Consider the following 20,488-nt stretch of genomic DNA (forward strand, 5'->3'; position numbering starts at 1 on the left):
TCTACGGGCTGAGAACAGCCCTGCGCAGACTAAACAGTAGCGACCGCAGCGGCCAGAGAAAAAGGGAGGAGAGGAGGGATGGAGAAGTTTGACACGGATTCCAGGAACTCTGGGGGCCCCGTCCTCTCGCTCTTTCTGCTTCGGCCTTGGACGCCCATAGATAAAATCACTGCGGGTCGAGGGGGGGATTCGTGATAAAAAAGAAGGAGACACAGACAGAAAGAGAGAGAACAAAAAATAACACAAGAGTGTGAGAAAAAAAAACACGTAATGACAAAGGAAACGGTCAAGCCCGTCCACGTTTAAACGCATGACGCTACTGCGGCACCTTGGGAAACTGTATGGTCTATACAAAAGATAAACTGAAGTTTTAGGAAAGATAGAAACGCAAACAAAGTGAGAGTATCTGAACATTTTGGCACTTTTGAGGGATGCCAGGGATGTTTTCACAGATTGGCAGCACCGAAAGTAGCGATGGAGAAATTAAACAAGATAAAACATTACAACTGAGCAAGTTTGCAGAAATGTTACACTACATACAGTATTTACACTATCTAAAGAAAGGTTTACAATGAAAATAAACAATCAAAATATTTTCATTCTTAGAGTGGCATTAAAAAGTAATAGAAAAGGTTGTGCATAAACAGATGTATGAATATGTATACAGGTGAAACTCAAAAAATTTGAATATCGTGCAAAAGTTCATTTATTTCAGTAATTCAACTTAAAAGGTGAAACTAATATATTACATAGATTCATTACATGCAAAGTGAGATATTTCAAGGCTTTATTTGTTATAATTTTGATGATTATGGCTCAAAATTATGACAAATAAAGGCAATTTTATTTGTTTATTTGTCCATTTTAATATTGCTTACAGCTGTAAGCCATAATCATCAAAATTATAACAAATAAAGGCTTGAAATATCTCACTTTGCATGTAATGAATCTATATAATATATCAGTTTCACCTTTTAAGTTGAATTACTGAAATAAATGAACTTTTGCATGATATTCTAATTTTTCGAGTTTCACCTGTAGATTAATTGATGATTTTCAATCAGGTTTTAGGAGGTCTTATTCAACAGACACTTATACTTCCATAAGGAAACAGATTGATGGAAGTAATTTGTGTGGTATGGTTCTTTTGAACCTACAAAAAGCTTTTGATATAGTGAACCAACTCAATACTGTTAGATAAATTAAGTGTTAAAGTCCCTCTGTAGTCAATAATTGTATCCCTTAAAACTCATCTTTGATCACCAAAATGACATATTTAACCGTTTTTTCCCAGTGAAATAGCTTAAACTCTACACCCTTGCTTCATTTAGTATACCTGGAACCATGAATAAGCTAATTAGCCCCGCCTCCACTCACTCATGTCAGCTCAGAGATTCACTCGGTCAACTTAATGAGGTAAACGCTGCACAATGATATCGATCTTTACAGTGTCGGACACATAACGGTAATTAATATGATTAGCCTTTTGCTTAACTATGTTATCAAATAGCTAATAGTGAGTTGCTAATGTTACACAAACCATGTTCCAAGTTAAGGAGAAAATACTCAGCAATGGTGTTGACTTGTGAATTTGCAAATAGTTTGTCTTAAAGCACATTAAAAACACCACTTAGACATATAAACACAATTAAAAACTTGATTTTCACCACAGGGGGACTTGAAGTGTTTCTCGAGTACACTGATTGCATAGTTGGTTTCTTATCTAACAGGGAGAGATCAGAGGGTAGAAGTTGGAGGGATCCTTTCTGAGGGGAAGCTTGTAAATAATGAGTCCCTCAGGGTCGTGTACTTGGCCCTCTTTTGTTTTTTATATATAAATCATATGCAAGCTGTTTGTGATTGTAATTTATTTGTATATGCTGATGATTGGTTTCAGATAAGGGGACTAGTAGAACACAGAAAACAATTAGGTGAGGAGATTGGCTGTCTGAAAACAAACTTCTATTACTATACATCTGATTCTGAGTAAAACAGAATACTCTTTTTTAAATTCAAATCATATAAAGTTGCTGAGTTGGTAGTCAAGTCGGCGACTGTGTAATATAAAATAGAACTTCATTTAATTATCTAGGTTGTGTTTTTGACAATTTAAGTGTGCAAGCATGGCCTTGAAAGATTTAGGCAGGTAAATCCCAAGATTGAATTTCTAGCCAGATATGTTAGTTTTTTGGATAAAGAGTATTTAAAAATTGCTTGATTCAGGCTTAGTGCAATGCCATTTTGAGTATGCCTGTAATTCTTGGATGTCTAATTTATCTAGTATGAGAATGGGAAAGTTGCAAAAATCTCTAAATAAATTGATTAGATTAGTAGTAGGAATTAACTGTTTTACTAATGTGGATGATAACCCTTTTCGACAGCTTGGCTGGTTGCCAATTGAAAGAAGAGTAGCTTACCTGAAGCTAAAAATACTACATATAATTATTACCAATAGAGCCCTGGTTTATTTTAATGCATATTTCTCAAGGGTTAATGTAAAACATTGTTACAATAGCAGACAAAGTCGTGTGCATCTTAATCTGTGTTGTTGCAAGACCATTTATGGGCAGAGGTCGTTTGAATACACAGTACAGGAGCGGAATAAGTTACCTTTGGATATTAAGTGTTTAACAAATATTGTTGGTTAAGTTTTATAGAAAAAAATAAAGGATGTCTTAATTAATTTGTATTGTGATTTTGATGTATTTACCTGGCAAATTATTTTTCATGTTGTGGTAATTGATTGTAAAGTTGTATTTGTGCTCCAAAAGCATGCCATTAAATCCATTGCTAGGAGTGTGGTTTTTGCTATATTAAAGACCACAATGGAAACAAGTTTTCTTAAAGGGTTAGATCACACAAAAATGAAAAAAATTGTCATCAATTAGTAACCCATCGTTACAAACCCGTAAGACTTTTGTTCATCTTTAAAACAGAGAGATGTCTGGCCCTCCATTGACAGTCCATGCAACTACCTCTTGTCTTTGTCTCTTCGTAAAGAAATTATAAAAGCTCAAACGTGATGCGTAACACAAGAATGAAACTCATTGGCTCTTGCAGAAGCTCAAACGTGATGCGTAACACACGAGAATGAACCTCATTGGCTCTTGCTGAAGCTCAAACGTGATGCGTAACACGAGAATGAACCTCATTGGCTCTTGCTGAAGCTCAAACATGCTGCGTAACACGAGAATGAACCTCATTGGTTCTTGCGGAAGCTCAAATGTGATGCGTAACACGAGAATGAACCTCATTGGTTCTTGCTGAAGCTCAAACGTGCTGCGTAACACGAGAATGAACCTCATTGGCTCTTGCGAAAGCTCAAAGTGCTGCGTAACACGAGAATGAACCTCATTGGTTCTTGCGGAAACTCAAACGTGATGCGTAACATTAGAATGAACCTCATTGGTTCTTGTGAAGCTGAAACGTGATGCGTAACACGAGAATGAACCTCATTGGTTCTTGTGAAGCTCAAACGTGCTGCGTAACACGAGAATGAACCTCATTGGCTCTTGCGAAAGCTCAAACGTGATGCGTAACACGAGAATGAACCTCATTGGTTCTTGCGGAAGCTCAAACGTGATGCGTAACACGAGAATGAACCTCATTGGTTCTTGCGAAAGCTCAAACGTGATGCGTAACACGAGAATGAACCTCATTGGTTCTTGTGAAGCTCAAACGTGATGCGTAACACGAGAATGAACCTCATTGGCTCTTACGAAAGCTCAAACGTGATGCGTAACACGAGAATGAACCTCATTGGTTTTTGTGAAGCGCAAACGTGATGCGTAACACGAGAATGAACCTCATTGGTTCTTGCGAAAGCTCAAACGTGATGCGTAACACGAGAATGAACCTCATTGGTTCTTGTGAAGCTCAAACGTGATGCGTAACACGAGAATGAACCTCATTGGTTCTTGCGAAAGCTCAAACGTGATGCGTAACACGAGAATGAACCTCATTGGTTCTTGTGAAGCTCAAACGTGATGCGTAACACGAGAATTAACCTCATTGGCTCTTGCGAAAGCTCAAACGTGATGCGTAACACGAGAATGAACCTCATTGGTTCTTGTGAAGCTCAAACGTGATGCGTAACACGAGAATGAACCTCATTGGCTCTTGTGAAGCTCAAACGTGATGCGTAACACGAGAATGAACCTCATTGGCTCTTGCGAAAGCTCAAACGTGATGCGTAACACGAGAATGAACCTCATTGTTTTTTGTGAAGCTCAAACGTGATGCGTAACACGAGAATGAACCTCATTGGTTCTTGTGAAGCTCAAACGTGATGCGTAACACGAGAATGAACCTCATTGTTTTTTGTGAAGCTCAAACGTGATGCGTAACACGAGAATGAACCTCATTGGCTCTTGCTGAAGCTCAAACGTGCTGCGTAACACGAGAATTAACCTCATTGGCTCTTGCGAAAGCTCAAACGTGATGCATAACACGAGAATGAACCTCATTGGTTCTTGTGAAGCTCAAACGTGATGCGTAACACGAGAATGAACCTCATTGGTTCTTGCGAAAGCTCAAACGTGATGCGTAACACGAGAATGAACCTCATTGGTTCTTGCGAAAGCTCAAACGTGCTGCGTAACACGAGAATGAACCTCATTGGTTCTTGTGAAGCTCAACCGTGATGCGTAACACGAGAATGAACCTCATTGGTTCTTGTGAAGCTCAAACGTGATGCGTAACACGAGAATGAACCTCATTGGTTCTTGCGAAAGCTCAAACGTGATGCGTAACACGAGAATGAACCTCATTGGTTCTTGCGAAAGCTCAAACGTGCTGCGTAACACGAGAATGAACCTCATTGGTTCTTGTGAAGCTCAAACGTGATGCGTAACACGAGAATGAACCTCATTGGTTCTTGCGAAAGCTCAAACGTGCTGCGTAACACGAGAATTAACCTCATTGGCTCTTGCGAAAGCTCAAACGTGATGCGTAACACGAGAATGAACCTCATTGGTTCTTGTGAAGCTCAAACGTGATGCGTAACACGAGAATGAACCTCATTGGTTCTTGTGAAGCTCAAACGTGATGCGTAACACGAGAATGAACCTCATTGGTTCTTGCAGAAGCTCAAACGTGATGCGTAACACTAGAATGAACCTCATTGGTTCTTGTGAAGCTCAAACGTGCTGCGTAACACGAGAATGAACCTCATTGGTTCTTGCGAAAGCTCAAACGTGCTGCGTAACACGAGAATGAACCTCATTGGCTCTTGCGAAAGCTCAAACGTGATGCGTAACACGAGAATGAACCTCATTGGTTCTTGTGAAGCTCAAACGTGCTGCGTAACACGAGAATGAACCTCATTGGTTCTTGTGAAGCTCAAACGTGATGCGTAACACGAGAATGAACCTCATTGGTTCTTGCAGAAGCTCAAACGTGATGCGTAACACGAGAATGAACCTCATTTGTTCTTGTGAAGCTCAAACGTGATGCGTAACACGAGAACGAACCTCGTTGGCTCTTGCGAAAGCTCAAACGTGCTGCGTAACACGAGAATGAACCTCATTGGTTCTTGCTGAAGCTCAAACGTGATGCGTAACACGAGAATGAACCTCATTGGTTCTTGCGAAAGCTCAAACGTGCTGCGTAACACGAGAATGAACCTCATTGGCTCTTGCGAAAGCTCAAACGTGATGCGTAACACGAGAATGAACCTCATTGGTTCTTGCGAAAGCTCAAACGTGATGCGTAACACGAGAATGAACCTCATTGGCTCTTGCGAAAGCTCAAACGTGATGCGTAACACGAGAATGAACCTCATTTGTTCTTGCGAAAGCTCAAACGTGATGCGTAACACGAGAATGAACCTCATTGGTTCTTGCGAAAGCTCAAACGTGATGCGTAACACGAGAATGAACCTCATTGGCTCTTGCGAAAGCTCAAACGTGATGCGTAACACGAGAACGAACCTTTTCTTACTGAAGCTCAAACGTGATGCGTAACACGAGAACGAACCTTTTCTTACTGAAGCTCAAACGTGCTGCATACAGCTTTCCTGTAGCTCAAACAGTAGAGCGTTGGTGCTTGCAATGCCAAGGTCATGGGTTCGATTCCCAGGGAAAGCAAGGACTGATAAGAATGTAAATATGTACCTTGAAATGCTTAGGATAAAAGCGTCTACCAAATGCGTAAATGTAAATGTGTAACATGAGAATGAACCTCATCTTGCCAATAGGAATATGAGCCATTTTCATTACCATTAACTGACATCAGATGAACGTGAATATGTTGTTAAATCTCAGCGGTTCTTCAAGTAAATATTTAAGTCAAAAGGGTTTGGCTGACAAGTTTGGGAACCTGAGCTCAAAAATTGTCAAAATGACAGTAGACTGTTTTTGCTGGTTGTCATGGTGTTATGAGTTGTTGATAGGGTGTTATGGGTGGTTGCTTACAGGCACAAGTCAAAAAAGCCCACCCATAAGTCATTCTCTGTGATCTCTAGATATGGTTCTGGTTGATTATGCGTCTAATTACCTCTTCTATAAGAAATATTAGATGCGCTGACGTTTAGCACTTACGGTAAGGAGTTTTCTCAAATGACTAGCCCTAAGTATGAGTAATAGTATGAATAATATTTACAACCTGTGTGGGCTTTACCAAAAAAAATGTTATGTAATTCAAACTGAAATCAAAACATTCTGAGGAGTGTTTATTTACACTGTAGAAATGTGTTATTTTTCCTGGCTGCGTTCATTCATGCAAACCAAGTTGTTGTATTGCATTGATATGGCTCATGAACTTAAAACACACTAATCAATCTTGACGGTTGTTTTCTTTTACGGAAGTCTGAACATTGATAACGTACTGACAGTTGGAGGAAGGTACAGAAAACACAGGAAACTGCTTCCATAAGGATGTGAGAGACTGACACCTTGTGGTAGATGATGGAATTGCAGTCTGGTTTCCCCAGTTGTAACGTTTACAGTAAACTAAACATAATCGCATGTACACTCGCTGTCCCACCTTTACCAGACAGTCTGTCCCATAGTTAGGCAAATACATCACTTTTATTTACCACAAAATTATATATATATATATATACAGTGGTTAAAGTGGGATTTGGCAGGTGGGGGAACCCTCAAATTTTGTGTAGGTGCAACAGGGAAAATGGCTCACCGTGGGACAACATCTTGAGTATCGTGGTATAGCAATACTTTTTGGTATAATTATCATCCCCAGCCCCACACACAGACATGTGCATTAAAATGTGAGGTATTTAGTGGGGTTCGGGGACATGCTCCCCCGAGAAAATTTTGATTTCTCGGACCTACAAATGTGCAATTTAAGACTTTTGAAGGCCCAAAAAATGGATAATAAATAGCTTTAAAACCATGTCATTGAGTGGGCATTAGATTATTTTGTCAATACCTTCTCTCTCCTCATCTACATCATTCTTTTTCTCTCAGTCTACTTATCCTGGCCTATTTCTTCCCCTCCTAAAGCTGAATTTTGACTAATAGTCTTTTCATTTTCGTCTGTGTCAGTGAAGAAAGTAAACACAGGCTTAACTGATATTTATAATGTTTTATGAATCATTTTCTTAAACAAGTTAATTTACTCAAGGCTACCAGGTCAGTATTGCCAATAGGAACCTTCTACAAGCTTTGGAATTTGAAAAGTAATTTTAAATAAAACAAATTATAGGCTACTTTTAACGCAGTTGGTGGAATTGGCAGACGTTCCCTCATCATGCGCTGTGCAAACGCGTCAAAGCATTCTCGGGTATAAATATGCAGCATTAATGCACGTAGGTGATTTGAACAAATATTTCATGTCGATGTACAATGGTTACATAATGTTAAAACTGATCCTGCCATTGATATATTTGTAAGACCCTATAGAACAGTGGCTAGGGAAAACAAATGTCAGGCGAAATATCGAACCTAAAACTAACTTTACCGCGCTCAACCACCGTGAGTGCATTTCACGCATTTGTAAACGCTCGCGTTCAGCCGGGAGGAAGGGAGGTTGGTCGGTCGGTCGGCCAAGCTCGGGACCAGCGAGATTCGTTGAGATTAATGAATCTATTTATTTATTTATTTATTTATCTGAGGTGCCAGAACACAGTTCCGGACCGTTCCGGCCCACTTTAACCCCTGTATATATATATATTAGTGCTGTCAAACGATTAAAATATTTAATCGAGATTAATCACATTAATGTCATAGTTAACTCGCGATTAATCGCAATTAATCGCACATTTTTATCTATTCTAAATGTCTCTTGATTTCTTTTTGTCCCATTATTTTTTCTAATTTTAGTGCTCTTATCAACATGGAAAAGTGGATCGGCTTGCTTTGTGCAAATGTTTTTTATTGAAAACAACATTGGCATATACTGTGTTGAATTTCACACTAACATTCTCACTTGGAGCAAATAATCTCTCAATGTAACACTGTCCATCAATAAAAGGGTGGAAGAAATACTGACGAGGTCCTGATATTGACGAGGGGGCGGAGAATTCGCATCAGCTGTGTGTGTGTGTGCTTGGCCATCATCAAGTGGTATTTCAGACTGGACGCGCTGCGATGATGATAGCTCAGTTCACAACGACAAAACACACAGATCACTTTGGTCTCGTCAATGGAGCCATTTGGCAACTTTTTAAAAGTAAACTTTCCATTCAGAATCTTATTGGCATCCATTTCGGCGTCTCGCGCTCGTCATCCACTCAAAACGTAACGTTAACCTACTATTTGGCCGGCTCGCAAGCCCAAACGAGTGTGTGCGGCGTGCCTGTTGTTTTGTTTCCGGTCTAGCTAGATCCGCGCTTTGGTCGCCGAAGCAACAAAACGTCCTCGCGCGGCGCAAGCCATTGAAATGAATGGGTTTCATAGCGCAGCGCCATGCATCCCGTTGCAAAAGCATGTGAAAAAAAACTACAAAGTTTGCTAAGCCAAAAAGACCGTTAATCGCACGATAAAAAAATTTACGCCGTTAAAATGGGTTTGCGTTAACGCCGTTAATAACGCGTTTAACTGACAGCCCTAATATATATATATATAAAGTAGACAAACAACAAACATAACAGATGTGTGAGTTTCGAAATAAATTAATGTATAAAGTTTTATATTAACCCTCTGGGGTCCTTCATTTCAGGGTCACACTCAGGGTCTTCGGGACCAAATGGTCCGGAAGGGTTTGATTCATATTTATTAAAAGAAAATCATATATATTTTTTTTACTTGTTTTTTATAAAAAAAATTATTTTATTTTTTGGTTTATTTTTATTTTATAGTTTTGCACATCTTTGACAATTTTTTTCAGGTTGTTGATTTTAAAATATAATAACAGATTCTCAAGACTATTTTTGTCTTGTTTTTTGTTTGTTTGTTTGGTTTAAATGGTAATTTGAAGTGCCAGTTTTACTTTATAATACAGATTATTATAAATATATAATACAGTGTGTGTGTGTGTGTGTGTGTGTGTGTGTGTGTGTATGTGTGTGTGTCTGTTTTGCACTCTTGATGTTTTAGAGATTCACCCCTTCACTGTTGAGTCCTTTTTTCTGCATCCTGGCTGATTTGTAGATTGTATGCAAAAAAAAAAAACTCTGACAATTTCCCATACATTTTTGACCAAAGAGCAGAAGTGTGACGACCACTTAGCATGCTTGGATCATGACCTCAATATTTTTTGTTTGTTCACATACCTAATACCATAAAAGTCACCTAGTTTCGTAACATTCCGATGAAGCTGTGATTTTTAAAAATTCAAAACATATTTATGTAATCTGAATTTATTAGTGTGTTTGTGTATAAAAGTGTGTGTGTGTGTGTGTGTGTGTGTGTGTGTGTGTGTGTGTGTGTGTGTGTGTGTGTTTTGATGTTTTATAGATTCACCCCTTCACTGTTGTGTGCTTTTTTTCTGGATCGTGGCTGATTTGTTGATTGTACGCACAAAACAACTCTGTATTGTCACATTTTTGTCAATTTCCCATTCATTTCCTATGGCGGGTCCATTTGGACCCGAAGACCCTGAGTGTGACCATTTTTTTTACAACCACTTAGACTATTCAAATCCTGTCCCCAATTTTTTTGGGTGTTCATATACCAAGTACCAACAAAGTCACCAAATTTCGGACCATTCCGATGAAGCTATGATTTTACACATTTTTTTATTTAAATTCTTCGGGTCCATTTGGTCCGAAGAACCCCAGAGGGTTAATTAATATGTTGACATTAATAACAATTTTAATTTTAAAGCTGCAGTCCATATCTTTTCCTCTTTGTCGCCATCTCTCTGTTCGAAATCTGTAACTGCAGTGATTCGCAGAATTATCATCTTTACGTGGGTTGTAAATCGGCATGAAACAGCGCGGATGAACACAGTGCTTTGAGGCGAGTGCTGCTGTCAGTCACCGCGCTGTGTGGATACGGTCATACAGAATCACAGATTCACTTTTTGAAAGCTTGACCAACATAAGAATTTTCATAAGAAAATGTCTTCTGAACAAGTAAGTAAAATCCATTTTTGTTCTGACCAACTAAGGGGGAAAAAGCATTCGACATGATAAGCTTCGTTAGATTTAATCAACGCGATTTACAGCAACCGTGCAAATTATAGCCTACTTTGTTCTCAAATTGTTCATGTTAACAACATCAGCATTGCGAGACTAATGTTAAATTTAATGTGTTTTATGGTTACCTGCGTAGTTCAGAATTCATAATTTCCATAATAGCAAAACGAGAAAGGCACAACAAAGGAAACTCCATAACTGTGTGAATTAAGAAAACGTACTGTTACACGATTGAACTATTGAAATGTCTTACTTGTTCAGCAGAAAAAAGCCGTCTCTTCTTCCGTTTTAAACCCCTTCAAAACACGGAGTTCACGCACTTTTCAAAAGCCCCGCCGATGTTTAAATCCTTGTGTTCGCATGAGACGGTTTCTTTCTCTTTCTCTAGCCACCTTAAATCCGAAGTACGAAGTCTTTTGGGTTTTATAACTGCTGAATCTCCAGTTGACACTGATGATTGTTGTTTGGATCTTTCTGGATCCGCCATAAGTTTAATTATGTAAAGTGCTGCGAGAAAAGCCTATACATCTAAACATCTCGTCACGCGCAGTATAGCCGGCTAGCCGAAACTCCTTCTTTATGTGTACGGGTGTGACGTAATGACGCAAAGACATGCTCGAATTTCCCGCGGAAACCCACCAGTACCACTGGAATTAAAATCATTATTACAAGCTAACCGTTTTGAATCTAGCTATGGCAAGCAGATAGTTTGGACCACTGGCAGAATACGTTTTTTTTAATATAATTATTTTGGATTATTTTTAACTTAAAAAAGTTACGGACTGGAGCTTTAAAACAAGTTTAATTAATAGCAAATTTGCCCCTAATATATTTTTGTACAGTACACTTAGTTTTTAAATTGTTAATATTGTATATTATGTAAAGTTCAGATTCAGTAAGATATGTCAGATCCAGTAATCAAAAATATGAAGCAGCACAACAGTTTTCAATATTGATAATAATAAGAAATGTTTCTTGAGCAGCAAATAGTCATATTAGAGTGAAGGGTCATGTGACACTGAAGACTGGAGTAATGATGCTGAAAATCCAGCTTTGATCACAGGAATAAATTACATTTAACAATATAATCAAATAGAAAACCGTTATTTTAAATTGTAATAATATGTCACAATATTACTGTTTTTACCTAAATAAATGGTGAGCAGAAGAGACAAAACCATAAAATAAATGTGCTCAAACTTTTGAATAGTATTCACCACAAATAAAAAATGTGGCTTGGAACTCTTTAAAAAAAGATTTTAAAAAGTTATGAGATTCATGTCATTTTTTATTTTATTTTTACTGGCTTGAAAGGGGAATGTCACCGAGTTGGCCTCTCTACACTTCTACTTATATATTTGAACAAATCTCCAAAAACTAAAACAGACAACCTTGTCCCTTCATCTTTTATCCAATTTCACATACCATATTGCTTCAGATCAATAAAGTCGTGATTCTCCCTCGGAGCCGGCTGGCTTGAACCCATGCCTTTGAACACTTTATTGAACAATGTTTTAAAAAGCCTACAGAGAAAATGTGCGTGTAAAACACCACTGCTGAAAAGGGATGTGCATTGTTGTGCTCTACAGGCACTAGATGACTGTGTCGAAGTGCATGTGTGAGCGACAGACGAACTCACTTATAAAGAACAGGCCGATCCTGGAGAGACTCCATAGCCTGACTCAACACGGGAGAAACATCACATGATTCCTGAGTCAACCCTCTGCACTCATCTACAGACAGACACACAAACATCTCTGAGGCATCCTATAACACTGAGCCACATAAAATGCTTTATTTATATTACGCAACTATAATATAGTACGAAATGATTAAACTCATCGTGAATGCAAAACAGGAGTGGCATAAGTCGTTCTATTTGCAATGAGTCAATTTTCTGTTCCAAATTCTCTGGCAGTAGCAGCTGTGCTTATATTCCAGAAGCTTCTCTCTGGCCTCTGCTGTGTGTGTGTGTGTGTGTGTGTGTGTCTCACTCACTCTGAGCCCAGCGATAGAGCTGTTCATATGCCGTCTCCTGTAACACCGCCATCTGCTCCATGATCTCCAGCCTGCAGTTAAAGCACAGATATCACTGAACATCTACATGAACAAAAAGCCAGTCATTTTCAAGGTTTTTTTGTTTGTTTTGTTCTCTAAGTCCGTTTTACTCTACTGTCTCTCACCCTGCTGTTTGCTGATTGGTCCTCAATAGGACTTTCACGTCTTCATGGATGTTCTTCACATGGTTCAGAGCTCTGAAGAAGTCCTGCACAGTAAAGACAGAGTTCACTACACTATTACAGCTGATTCGGTCTACATTCATTTTTCAATTAGTCCGCAAGTCATGGTTTCATCTGAGAAGATCGTGTGACATTTTATTTGAGAAAAATTGAAGGATTGAGTTGAGAAATGTTTGTAGACTTATCCTGCCAGCTCACTTCAAGGACATTTCATCTGTCTGTTCTGCATGTTTTGTTTTTTAAATGGGATGTTAAAAAAACTAAATAAATTAAATGCATTAGCTTCATTATTACAATTATTACATTTACAGTCAGTGAAAAGTAATGCATTAAAAAGTACTTTAAAATGTAATGCATTACAATACATTGCATTACTCCCTAAAAAGTGTTACTTAGTAACGTTTTAATGGAAAGTAATGTTACACGTTACTTTTCCATTACTTTTTCTCACCTTAATAGTATATCTGTGTTATTTAACATTGAATTATTGCAGGTTTGATGTTTTTATTCATTTTGAGGAATACTGAAAGTGTTTTTGTACAAGTGAGATGAGTCAATGCATGTTCACATTAGTCTAGTCTAGATCTACAATAATCCCCATGTTCACACACAACGCCTCTGCACTCACTCGCGATTTCTCTCAATGACAGGAGAGCTGTCGGTCAATACATGAGAAAACAAAGTAACTTGCGTTACTTATTTGAAAAAGTAACTCGGATATTTTGTATGCGTTACTTTACTAGTTACTTTAAAAAAGTAATCCGATTACATAACTCACATTACTTGTAATGCGTTACCCCCAAGACGGTTTATATTTATTATTCAAGATGAAAATAAGGCTGCCATCTTGCGGTTCAAAAGCATTCAAGTGCTTTGATACTCAAAAGAAATTTGACAAGCAGTTCCAAGTGAGGACATGAGGTCACCTCTGTGATTGGTCCATCTCGTGCGGAGCGTAACGTGGCCATCTCAGCGGTGGACAGCTGGAACTTTAACAGGAAGGCCTGGGCCACCTGAGCTCGAACCTCCAACCGATGACTGAGGACAGAAGGAAATGCCATAGAACTTTGAATAACAATTCAATGATTTCAGCAGAGTCATACAAATATATCTAGCGAGAGAGAGAGATTCATTTGGACAATACATTATTTACATTTGTTTCACATTGATGTACTCACAGAAAATTCAATCCAAAGCAATGTCCCTGAGCCAACACTAGATGGCAGTCACACTCTTGTCAAAAAAACAACCCACATTTATACTTCTGAAACAAACATAGCATTATGCTTTCTGTACACCTAAAGACTTTGAAAAGATTTAGAAAATACTTTATAAGATTATCAGCACACATCTAAAGACTTGGGTTCACAGTTTTTAGTCCCAGACTAAAGATTTTACAAACACTGAATCTTGTAGTGACACTATGTACAGGACTACAACTAGATTATTTTAGCTTTTTATTCCCACCAAATTCCTCCCATCATGCTCAGCAGTGATTTAACAAAAATGGAGAAGCAGCTACAGTTGGCTACTGTATCACATTATGTTTAAATAATGAGATGAAACATCTGTTTAAGTTGCTAAGAGTGGTTGCTAGGGGTGTTGTGTAGTGATACATAGAACCGTTGGGTGAAGCGGTCATAGCCGTGTTTTATCGTGAATAAAGCACAGCTATTGACCAATCAGAATCAAGGATTGGAACTAACCGTTTTATAATCCAAAATATTTCTGAAGCTAGGCCTACAGTGGTGGTGGTATATAAGATAAGATAGACCTTGCATTCCCACAATGGGGAAATTCTCAGTGTTGCAGCAGCACAGTGGATAGTTAAAAAAAAAAAAAATTATAATAATAATGTAAACAATATATACAATAAATAAACAGTGCAGTGATGGTGTTTTGCAGGGGGTGGGAGTCACTGTCCAAATTATGTGATTATCATCATTAAATAATAATAAAAATAATAATAAATTATCATTATTATTAAATTATATAAAGGCAACCATACAGTCATGTGAAAAAAATAGGACACCATGAAAGCCTGTCTATTTTTCAACATACGGACATGTAATAACAATTTTAACAATACTGAAGGACCCAGTGATTTAACTAAACTATTTAAAAATAAGGAAGGCCTTTTTAAGACTCTCTGTGAAATGTAATTTTAAAAGAATGCAATTTTTGAGAAGGAATAAATTAGGACACCCCCCATATATTTCCCCCACACTGCTTATGAGTGTGGAAAAGGATTTAAAAAGATATCAAAGGACTTTGACATCAGCCATTCCACCATTTTACCTCACTGAATTAATTTCAACAAAGGTGGGTATCACTAGTTATTAGGGGTCCTAATTTTTTCTTCCATTAAAATAGGCATTTTTATGCATATTTATTGTTTGATGAGAAAAAAAAATTTAATTTATATTGTTTAATTACAATAAATCACTTTCTTTTCCAGGAATGAAAAAACATCAAATTAGACATTGTTATGTGAACATTTCTTAATAAAGAGTTGACTATTTAATGGGATGACTAGCTCGACAAGGCGCTCCTCTTTATCCACGGTTCTTTTTCGCCTACTTGGCGCTCGTTGTGTTTCCACGTCCGTCGACATGCTTCTTTGTTGTGACTGATGGCTTCCTGTTTCCTGTTTCCGTTTTTCTGAGAACGATTTTATTGGTTGTTGATTGTTTTACATCACTATGACTACGCTAGGACTTGCGATAATATCAAACATGTTTGATATGAAAGACTAGAGAAAGACTGGCATAAATCGGGTCGCCGACTGCAGATTATCACCTCACATTTAACGATCGAGACAACGGGAGCGCGCCGAGACTCCAGTAAGATTCCTAAAAACGGCCGGTCTTTAGTCTGGGACTGTGAAAATCCTTTGGTATACGCCCGGCATTAGTCTTTCTTCCATTTCTTTTTAAGAGCACTGTAAAGTAGCACTGGGGAAAAAGGGCTCGAGGCGACATTATTTGAACAAGAACATCTATAAAGTATGACATTAGAACAATAGCAGTCATGACAAGCGTTGTCCTCAGAGAGCAACTCGCTGCTGATTCAGCCCTCTTTCATTTCTCTGCTTTCCTCTCACCAATAAAGCCTACCAGCACTCAGACCGTGGATTTAGTTTGTACATTGACCATACTAACACTGAATAAACATGTCAAACTAAATTACTCCATATTTCGAAATGACATATCTTCAAAGTTGTGTCAGCCGAATGATCAACAGCAAAGTTAAAAAATGTACAATCTACAGGACAGACTGCACAACTATCCTTTACAGTTTCTCTAGTACCCTGACTACGGTCACTAGTTTGAGAAACTATGTTTCAAAGGAGCTTTTAACCAACACTGGTGAATTCTGGGTGTAACGCTCAATACAACACTAGACATCTCTCAAACAAACACAATATGCATATGCTTCAAACTGACAACAAAGACAGCTTCACAATGTTTCACACACTCTTCTCTTCAACAGACATAGGCAGAAAACGCAAAGAGAGATTGAAAAAGAGAGAATCTGACGACAATAAATTTGACGAACCTAGCCAATAGAAATCAAGTGTCATTTTTCCCACAACAACTATAGCTAAGATGTTTCAGTGTAATGTATTTTACGTTAACACGGCGGTAAAGGAACCCTTATTTTAATAGCAATTAGCAAAAACGGTTTAGCCTGAGGGCAAGCTGCAATCATACTAGGGGTGGATCATGATAAGGCAAAATTTCACCAAAAAAATGACCAGACAGGATCAAGATCCTCCATCTTATCACGATTCTTTTTCATGTTGGTTTTTAAGACTATTTTGCAAGTCACTAAGCAGTAAAGCCAAACTAATTTCCCTATTTAAAAAATAAATAAATAACCGTACAGACCAGACCAAAAGAAAACAGACCATTTAGGCCAAAGTAGTGGTAGGCGCGATCCGACCATAATCTTTTCTTTTTATCTTTCTTAATAAAAATATGAACAAGGATGCAAATTACAAATAAAAGATACAAATGAAATAAACAGTGCTTTACTTCTGGCAAGTAATACAATACAATTTCATTATGGCCAAGAACTGTAATGTCACATGAGCGTAACACAACCGCTATATTGCTAAACGTGATGTGAATGTTGTACAGTATGTTATGAACTGCACTGTAGCACGATACTATGATTTCTTTTCAAAGGCAGATCATGGAGACATGTTAATCGTTCGCAATCTAAAATCGAGATGTCGCACACCAGATGTTCCCCCATAACGTTACATTAACTCTCCCCATGGCTATGTGCTTGTAACGGTGTTTAACATGCCAAAGGAAGCATGTAAGCATTCAGGGGATGTGTCTAGTCGTGTGGACTTGCTTTGGGATCATATTCCATGTTTCCAGGTTTCAAAGAAGTATTTGGCATTTGCTTTAGGCCAGGGGAAAGATATCCGACCTGGAAAATTTGTACAATGAGAACATGTCAAAGATGTATTAAATGGCAGTAATTCCCCGCCACCCAAGGTTTACCTCTTCAGGTGTGTGTGTGTGTGTGTGTGTGTGTGTGTGTGTGTGTGTGTGTGTGTGTGTGTGTGTGTGTGTGTGTGTGTGTGTGTGTGTGTGTGTGTGAGGGACATCGTAAATGTCAGAGAAGATGTAAATTACAACTCAAAGACAGAGACTGGAATTTCAGGCATCTGGCTTAATGGAAGACTTCACATCTTTCTATTAAGCTTTATTTTTATTTCAGTAGTTAAGCTCTAAGCTGATCCTAATCAATACTAGGAATGGACTATGTTGCACATGTTGCTTTTCAATACATAAAAAATGGCCAATTACTCTCTCATCGCTTATTTTTTTATACTTAAAACACATTGTTGTTGTTAAGAATAGTATAATTGACTTTGGTGATCGGTAACGGTGATCGTAACGGCCGATACTGCTTCCAGTAATCGGTAATCAACCCCAAAAGTCCTGATTGGAGCACCCTTTTTTTTTTCATAAAATTTGTATCACTGCATTAAAAACTATAACTAGTGCATTCTTTTTGTGTTTCTTGCCAGAAAAAAGAACATATGGTGTGGAGTAAACAATGACAATTTTCATTTCTGGTTCTGGGGGAACTAATCCTTTAAGACTACAAAATCACACTACTTTCACTGGAGTGTAACAGTAAAAATTGTACTAACAGATCCACAGACGGTAAGTTTTGTGCATTTATGCTCAGATGAGCATGGGTGACTTCACATCAGTCACCAAACTGTGATGGAGTGCGTTTCGTCGATCCTCCTCTGTATCTCCTCATAAGCTATTAATGAGGACTGCTGAGATCACTCCAGAACTATAGGACGTCAGAAAAGAAGAAAAAAAGAAAGTGCACTGAAAAAAGTGTGAGACCATGACACATTTTCACTTCGAGTCAAGCAAAGTCTAAAAATATAAATATAAAAAGCACAAAGTCACAGATGAATACCTAAGCTGTAAAGCTCAGTGCTCGTAACCGCACAACTGTTTCAAGACTTGCAGTCATTACCATGACTATTCTCTACATCACCAACTACATTACATATACAGTTGTGTTCAAAATAATAGCAGTCCAACAGATCAATCACTGTTTTTGGTAGAAATGATATTTCTACATGGCAAATCATTTACTAGCAGGTGTAGTAGAGTAAAAGTAAAACAACAGACCCAACAGTCATGCCATGCATGCTGCTGATTTAGTGTAATTGAATCATTTATTGAAAGGGGCGTTCAAAATAATACATGTGTGGAGTTTAATTAGTGAGGTTATTCATTCTGTGAAAAAAAACTGGTGTCAAACAAATGGCCCTTATTTAAGGACAAAGGCAGTACTGTACTGTACATGGTGGTTATAGTGCATTTCTCTCTGAAAATCTGGGTAAAATAGGCCGTTCCAGACATTGTTCAGAAGAACAGCGTACTTTGATTAAAAAGTTGATTGGAGAGGGGGAAACATATAAAAGGCTGCTCAGCTAAAATGATATCAAATGCTTTAAAATGGCAACCAAAACCAGAAAGACGTGGAAGAAAACGGAAAACTACCATTCGAATGGATCGAAGAATAGTCAAAATGGCAAAGACTCGGCCAATGATCAGCTCCAGGGTGATCAAAGATTATCTAAAGTTACCTGTGAGTACTGGAACAATTAGAAGACGCCTATGTGAAGCCAAGCTATCGGCAAGAAGCCCCCCGCAAAGTCCCATTGTTGAAAAAACAACGTGCTGAAGAGGGTACGATTTGCCAAAGAACACATTGACTGTCCTACAGAGAAATGGAGCAATATTTTGTGGACTGATGAAAGCAAGATTGTTCTTTTTGGGTCTTGGGTCTAGACGAGCCCCAAACACTGAATCCAAGCCACAGAACACTGTGAAGAAGACAGTGAAGCATAGTGGCACAAGCATCTTGATATGAGGATGTTTCTCATACTACGGTGTTGGGTCTATTTATCGCAACCAAGGAAGGATCATGGATCAGTTTGAGTACATCAAAATACTAAGAGGTCATGTTCCCTAATGCCGAAGAGGAGGAAATGCCCTTGAAATGGGTGTTTCAACAAGACAACGACCCCAAACACACCAGTAAGCGAGCAGCATCTTGGTTCCAGACCAACAAGATTGACGTTAGTGGCCAGCCCAGTCCCGGACCTTAATCCAATAGAAAACGTGTGGGGGTGACATCAAAAATGCTGTTTTTGAGGCAAAACGAAGAAATGCAGAGGAACTGTGGTATGTAGTGCAATCGGCTTGGGCTGGAATACCTGTTCACAGGTGCCAGAAGTTGGTCGATCAATGCAACACAGTGACACAGTGAAGCAGTTCTCAGGAACCGTGCTTATACAACTAAATATTAGTTAAGTGATTCACAAGAAAGTGAAATCTTCAAGCATTTTTCAGTTTATACAATAAATGTTTGACTTTGTAAAGAAAAAAAATGCAGACACTGCTATTTTTTTGAACAGCCTAATATTCCATTTTTCTTCACTTTCTATAAAGTTTCTACAAATTTGATACATTTTTCTTCATGTTTTGATTTCGAATAGGATGTGCAATGTTTCCAACGCATTTGCGTGTATTGAAATAAAAGTTATTATAAGGATTTTGAGATAGATAGATAGATAGATAGATAGATAGATAGATAGATAGATAGATAGATAGATAGATAGATAGATAGATAGATAGATAGATAGATAGATAGATAGATAGATAGATAGATAGATAGATAGATAGATAGATAGATAGATAGATAGATAGATAGATAGATAGATAGATAGATAGATAGATAGATAGATAGATTATTCGAAAATCACACCCCTCCCCCACATGCACGCACACTAGGACTGTCACTTTACGTTCGAAAATTGATTGCACAATCGATCGGACCCACCAACACAAGTTTTGGAAACGAAAATAGGGAATTGATTTTAACAGCCTTTTTTTTTTTTATTTACCAAAAATGTGTGTTAGGTGGACAGATCAATACAGCACACAGAACATGTAGGATGCTGGAAAATAACAATGTCTTTTCTGTTAACCAAGTGAACAAGCGCGCCGTTATTTGTTGCGTAGTGACGTGTGTGTGTGTGTGTGTGTGTTTGTGTGTGTGTTCAAGTAAGCCAGAAATGTGCAGATTCTGTGCAATACACTGTATTTAATATATCATGAGGACTCATCATGAGTTGCACTAAATCAGATTT

General features: G+C 38.1%; 1 protein-coding gene across 1 annotated transcript in view; it reads right to left on the bottom strand.

Annotated features, from left to right (window-relative positions):
* Positions 1-20,488, bottom strand: part of cog6 (component of oligomeric golgi complex 6) — a 72,310-nt gene that overhangs the window by 29,545 nt on the left and 22,277 nt on the right. Inside the window, exons 5-8 of the mRNA XM_056265974.1 lie at positions 13,707-13,818; positions 12,724-12,806; positions 12,539-12,609; positions 12,180-12,273 (exon numbers count right to left, since the gene is read on the bottom strand). Of these exons, the coding sequence (XP_056121949.1) occupies positions 12,180-12,273; positions 12,539-12,609; positions 12,724-12,806; positions 13,707-13,818 (360 nt within the window). The remainder of the gene's footprint in view (positions 1-12,179; positions 12,274-12,538; positions 12,610-12,723; positions 12,807-13,706; positions 13,819-20,488) is intronic.

This window comes from Rhinichthys klamathensis, unplaced genomic scaffold, assembly GCF_029890125.1.
Source record: "Rhinichthys klamathensis goyatoka isolate OS25496 unplaced genomic scaffold, OSU_Roscu_1.1 h1tg000243l_1, whole genome shotgun sequence".
In the NCBI taxonomy this organism is placed as follows: domain Eukaryota; kingdom Metazoa; phylum Chordata; class Actinopteri; order Cypriniformes; family Leuciscidae; genus Rhinichthys; species Rhinichthys klamathensis.